Here is a 6,525-nt window from a genome sequence, read left to right as displayed (position 1 = left end):
TAAAGAAAATGACTTGTAACTTTGGAAGGAGTTATTGGAAGACAAATTAAAGTAAAGAGGTGTGCCCCATTAATTAATCTCTATACAATTATATCAACATTGTTAGTTAGAATAGTGAAAGGGATGTGATCTTTCCTCTTAATTTTTCCTTTTGGCTTCCTATGACTAATTCACAAAGTCTTTCCTATAAAAGCTCATGTCCTTTTGCTTTTAAAAGTTTCCAAAGGTGTTATTGGCAATTTGTCATGACAAGTATGTATTGCCACAAACGGGTCAAATAAAACCCACATAAAAGGATAAATACAATTCATTTGCAATTCCCTATGCATTCTACTTTTTGTCTTATCTACCCATATGGGTGATACTTGACCCATCACAAGTTTGTGACGGATATATCCGTCACAAGTGAGACCTATTGATGTATTGGAGCATAATGCATCCTCCCAAAGGTCTTTAGTACTCTAGTAGGGTATATAATCAGTGGTGGAGCGAGGGGCAAGTAGGAACCGCTGCTTCAAGGTGACGGACCAAGTCCTAGTTCGTGTTATTTAAAATTACTCTATTACATTCCTAATTCGCGTTATTTAAAAATTTTAATCAATGTTTAGCTCTACTAATATGAAGTCCTTAATCGTCCAATAATAGGACAGTGCCAATTATTATAGGCACCTTGGGTCCATTGGCTACAATGTTGTTGATTTGGCCTAATTTTAGTTGGCAAAATTTGTGTCTCTACCCAAACACGGCTTAACATAAGTCCAAAAACTTAGTAAGCCGAACTAGTAAGGCTTAACCTAGAGAAATTCACAACTATACAACTTTGTCTCACTCTAATTAGAACTAAATCTAAACCAAGCCGACTTATGTCGAGTAATGATCTCATAATTTGATTTAGTTAAACATGGACTAATAACTTCAATGTAACATTTCTTTTAATAATTATAGGTGTAACCATAAACCGATTTGAGTTGAGCTTAAGTTCTATTAGGCTTAATATAATAAAGGGCCGCGTTTAGAAAAGGGGTTCTGATCATGTTTATTTCGTATTTGCACCTGAAATTGAGTTAGCTTAGCTCAATTTAAACTTTAACCAAGCCGATATGAAAGATATTTTAAACAAGCTAAACTCTGTTAATAACTCTAATTTAGCACACGAGTCTTAGTAATCCACTTAACTCGGTTCAAAATCAACCCGACTAACTCAATGGTCATCTTTAGGAGGAGTGATGATTGACATAATATTGGAGAAGGGATAAGGTGTGGTAAGGGGTCATGATTCGGGGTAACATGGGAGCAAAAGTTAGTGTTCCACTTTAAAATCCACTTTTAAAAAACTCGAGTAGGAAGCACAGAGATAAGAGAGTAAGTATGGTCCACTGATGAAACTTTGTATTGGGCTAAAAAACTGGCTTTTTTCAGATTAAAGTGAGTGAGTTAGTCGCCAATTACGTTCCTTGTTCAATCACCCCTAGTCTCACCATCTTTTGTAGCTTTCCTAGTACATCAAATATAGATGTCACATGCAGTACCGCGTTTTTACGTAATGCCCAACTTCAGTTTATCTTTGATGGGGTTATTTGGTCCCCTTCTTCTGTAACCACTGATGAGAAAATTACTCACTGTTATCAGCAACGGACACGTTAATAACGTTATCCAAATACTCCTATAAGGTATCCCAACAAAGACAATTCAAGGTTCCAAAGATTTTTTGTCATTAAGTAATCACTAATCATAAGATCTCATTAATAGTGTGTATTTGTACACGTTAATAAGTTTGACAACTCTATAGCCGAATCTTTACATAAAGAAGATAAAGGAAGATTAATTCATATACTCTCAGATTATATGGCATTAATGGCGGCCAGTCCAGCAACAGATGATCCGAAGCCAATGCTGAAGTCGAATTCAACGCAAGAGAGTTGCTTATTGTTTGCATCCACGATCTTCATCTTAAGAGTGTAGGAGCCCTGTATGATAATCATATTGGTGGATAAGAAACTCAACTACAAGTAAGGTTTCCAGTAACTGAGTAAGGAGGCCCTATTAAAATAGGATAACAGATTATGCTCTACGTTCATACAATAAACTAATTAACAATATCAACATTTTCCCTCAATAATGCCTAAGATTTTAAGAATTCAATAAGAGCAACATTATTACAAGAATGCCCCGAAGGCTCCGCATATAACAAGGTAAGAAAAAGTGCGTTGAAAATATACAGAGATTATTACACGAATGTCACAAGTTAAGTGCAAACGGTTTAGGAAATCATTTTGCTTTATTTCATTAAATTCTGAAGTAAGAATATTAAGAGTATTTTGCTCTAGCGGAAACGTCACATGAATGTATTTTATACTTCTTCTCCACAAAGGGACCTTTGCAAACTACGTACCTCCAAATTGACTATCATCATCCTTTGGTTAACTGTATACCTCTGCCCTAAACTGATCTTTCAATGATACATGAATTTCCGTGGACAAATAAGACAGCACAGTAAAACTACAACACAAAGAGGTTTGCTCTAATTGTTGTTTGCTTTACCATCACCCTAGAAACATTAGGCAGTGGTCTCAACGGAACCAAGTAATGTAATGAAGGAGTTCACTTAAGTCTTGGCTATAGCCATACACCTTTATTCCCCAACTAATGATATTGTATGAAAAAACAATCCCAGAAATTCACCGCTTCAGATAAAACTAGCATCATATGTATAAGCTGCATGTACAGATACACATTATAAGAATGTGTTGCAGCTAACAGCAAAAGAAACAAAACCAATTTCACATCCTCTTAAATGCTTTTATCTTCTTGACAAAGGCGGCAAACCGATAAGATGCTAACCAACCAGATAACAGATATTCTCTGATTAGTAGGTCTTCGAGGACCCAAAGGAAAAAAATCTAACCAAAAGAAGTTAAAGGAAACATATTTCTGCCAAACCTTTCAGCTTTAATAATTATTACCATTTGGCTTAGTGTAGGTCTACCGACTAACATTTTCAACATCAAAATCCAGAAATCATAAATTTTTCAACGAAACATAGATATACGAAGATCGCTTACCGGTGGAGTAAACCCTGGCAAAACTTGGGAGTGAGAAATAACAAAATCACCAGTTTGAACTGGACAAGGGGTCTCTCCGCATAGATCATGGCTCTCACTGTGCACATGCCATCCGAAGTATGCAACATCAAGGTTCAACTTCCCACCACTAATGGCTTTTCCTGTGGTCGGATTAGAAATAGATAACTTGACTATATTTGCATGCACATTAGAAATAGAATCTGAAACTTGTAGGTATTTGTTAAACGTCCAAACTACAAATATATTTTACACATGTACTTCAACAAACTTTCCTTTTCATGGATATTAGTGATAGATAATATCTTACTAAGTTCATGGATCAATCAGTATTATCAAATATCAAGAACACTGACTCATTAGAATATGGCAGTTGCGCTGTTCATCTGTAACATATATAGTTATTACATTCCTTTGAGTCAAAAAAATCCACTTATACTCTCATCAGAAAGGAATTCAGAGCTAGTTTGTTTAGCAATCGAACAGTGGATACTCATGATCATAGGTACAGTTGTATTGAGCAAGTCTTTACACTGAAAATCGCATTAAATTGTCTTTCTTTATTCATCTTATACCTACTGGCTACTACTAGAGGCGGATTTTCCTTTTCTTAGATAAGGATGGCTCCCGCACAAGAAAGCACAATAAAAAACCAAAAACGTAGTAGGAAAAATATATAAATGAAATATGAAGAAAAGGAAAGGGAAAGATATGAACACGTGGGAAATCTTGTTAAGGAGAGTTAAACAGAGATGTAAATGAGACGTGTCAAGAAAATCAAGCAAAAAAGTAATACAAAACCAACCCCAAGATTCAATATGAACAGAAATAAATATTTGAAAAACAAAACAAAAGTAAAAATATCAGATAATTAGACAAAAATACAAGCAAATGCGTATTTCAATGTCATTAAGAGCCAAACAAGTTAAAAGAGACGTAAAACTCAAAGGTTCAGCACAATTACTAAGACACAGGCAGAATTCCAGGACTAAAGCATACATTAACTGAAAAACAGACAAAATACCAGTAGAAGCAGCAATGCTGAAGGTAGCTGGCTGGCCTCGGGCAACTGGATTTGGCGTTATTTCAACTGCGTTTACCTTCACATCATAATCAACTTTCTTATCTGCAACAAATGCAAATATCCTTACAAAAAGGGTAAAGTTTCATACTTTTCCACCCAAATCCCCGTATCCAAACACAAGCTTATAAATTTCCTTTCATGACACAGATAATTAATTAGTCCAGCTTCTAGATAGTTACAGATAAGAGAAAGGGAGGAAGTGTAAGGAATTCATATCAGTGCTGGTGACCAACTCATAAATTTCCTAAATTCTGTGAACATCAGTGTGCTTATTTTGCAACGGTAGCTACACACAATAATAGAAAATGTTTACGGCCAAGAAAAAGATAGAGAATCAAATCAAATTGAATGGGAACATAAGAAGAATTACTGATCATGTTATCAAACTGGCTAAGCTTGATAGACAAAACCTGAGCACCATGTCTTAACCCATAGTTACTAGGCCGCATCTGAATCGGACAAGGCTATTTTTGTGAGAATTTTCAGTTCCTTTTCATCCAAAACTTTCGAGTACTCTACAAGTTGCCAAAGAGCATTGCAACTCAAACGACAAAACGTCGACTCCCACTAAAGATGTGAATCAAGCGGCTATAACAAATTATAGTCAACAACTCAGAGCGGGTTTTGAGTGAGACAGTTCGAAGACACCAAGGTCACCAACATATGGCAGTGTAAGATTTAGGGTGTGTTTGGATTGAGAGATTTGGAGGGAAAGTAAGGGGAGGGAATTGGAAGGATGGGAAATCCATTGTTTGGTTAGCAAAGTAGAGGGATTTGGAGGGGAGGGAAAATGGATCCCTCCATTTCCCTCCTACAAGGCAAATTATTTCCCCACCAACATAGGCAAGATTTGGAGGGAAAATCATCTCCTCCATTCTCCCTCCCCTCCCCTTCCCTTCCTTTCTCTTCCCTCCTCCTCCCTCCCCTTCTTTTCCCTCCTTTTTTTTCTATCCAAACAAGGCCTTAAGGTTATAAGTCCGAATTCCCAACTTGGAGCCTCAGAAACTCGCCTTCCAAAGGCCAAACCCTAGTTCTTCACAACCTCTGTCATACCCAAATTTTACCAAATATGTTCAACTTATCATAATGACTTTCAAGTTTCATGAGAAACGCAAACAACCTATCAGAAATTTTTCCCTACTCCTGCAAGCCGTTGCAGGCAGTGGCGGAACTAAAGGGCTAGCAGTGACGCTCGCTCTAGACATAAAAATTCAAACTTTTAGTAAAAATTCTCGAATATTTATCGAGTTCAAGTAATTGCATTAATCATTCAGCCACACAATTATTTCGCCCATGGCCACAACAATTAAGGAGAAAATTGTAGCGAATAATAAACAAGGAATACCATTATAAAAGTAGTGCAACATACTATAATAAAACGTAAAATAGTGAAACATACCACAATAACGAACATCAGTGGCATGAACAGAAGATGAAACAAGGGAAACCAATAAAAGAGGAACAATCATATTCATATTCATAGCCTTTTTTTTTTTTTTTTTTTTTTGTGATTAGCAGAGAATATTTGGTAAAGTAGAAGTAGAACTAGGTATGATATTATATTATATGATGAATTGACGATGATATATATAGTAATCGAAAGCAAGAGAGTTTATTTAGGAGTCGGAGACTGTTAGTTGCTGCGTTGCATCATACTCCGTATTTGTTCTGTTTCTTATGCAGTTTATGGGGAAAAGAACAATTCTTTGCTTAATAACGTTGTTTATGCCTCTCACATTAATGAGCTGCGTACCAAAGTTAAGGTAAAACTTGAAATAGATTATAACTCATTTTCAGAACCAAAACTCGACTTATAATCAATCTCTTTCGACATCTTCTTACTCGTCTAAAGAACATCATTTGCTTCCAATTCAATTGATTTCTGATGGGGTTTAAGTCGTCACAACCAAATCAAACAATAATTTATACTCAACAAACAACTAGTATAGATGTAAGCGGAGATCGAACCCAAAGGTCGGGTTGTTCAAAAGAGTTATCAATCACAAATAGTCATGTCTTGTGTCACAAATTGGGGTTGGGTTTGTAATCTAAACTACGACAAGAAATGAAATGTAAACAATTGAAAAACTAAAGCAAGTAAATAGATGAGATGTAAACAATATAGAGAAAGCATTAGGGTAGCATGGGATCATATGGGAGAACAAAAGGGAGAATCACATATAAATGAGTTTAGACTAATCAAAATTGTAATTGGATTAGAACCACGTACACCCGGTCTCCCCACCAACATCATGCATGGTCTAACTACTCCTAAGGAGAAGTTGAAATGATAGAGAATCATGCAAGGTTGTCAATCAAGCATTTCATTAAATATAAAATGTGCACTAGTTGAAATCACAA

General features: G+C 35.9%; 1 protein-coding gene across 1 annotated transcript; it reads right to left on the bottom strand.

Moving 5' to 3' along the window:
- Positions 1–1,688: 1,688 nt before the first annotated feature.
- On the bottom strand, positions 1,689–5,918 carry LOC141606429 (MD-2-related lipid-recognition protein ROSY1-like). Its single transcript, XM_074425548.1, has 4 exons — positions 5,564–5,918; positions 4,105–4,206; positions 3,063–3,223; positions 1,689–1,967 (listed from the first exon to the last, which is right to left on the bottom strand). The coding sequence occupies exons 1-4, from the start codon at positions 5,643–5,645 to the stop codon at positions 1,842–1,844; spliced, it is 471 nt and encodes a 156-aa protein (XP_074281649.1). The 5' UTR covers positions 5,646–5,918; the 3' UTR covers positions 1,689–1,841.
- Between the last annotated feature and the right edge of the window lie 607 nt (positions 5,919–6,525).

The sequence above is a fragment of the Silene latifolia genome, chromosome 1 (genome assembly GCF_048544455.1).
Source record: "Silene latifolia isolate original U9 population chromosome 1, ASM4854445v1, whole genome shotgun sequence".
NCBI lineage: Eukaryota > Viridiplantae > Streptophyta > Magnoliopsida > Caryophyllales > Caryophyllaceae > Silene > Silene latifolia.
The sequence above is the reverse complement of the archived record's forward strand: the minus strand, read 5'-3'. Positions and strand labels throughout refer to the sequence as shown.

Excerpts from the sequence above, each read along its gene's own strand:
- LOC141606429 (XM_074425548.1), bottom strand. The coding sequence starts at position 5,645 with ATGAATATGAATATGATTGTTCCTCTTTTATTGGTTTCCCTTGTTTCA. Across the intron at positions 4,207-5,563 it reads CACTGATGTTCGTTATTGTG|ATAAGAAAGTTGATTATGAT; the intron begins GTATGTTTCACT and ends CATTTGTTGCAG. Across the intron at positions 1,968-3,062 it reads TGCCAGGGTTTACTCCACCG|GGCTCCTACACTCTTAAGAT; the intron begins GTAAGCGATCTT and ends ATTATCATACAG.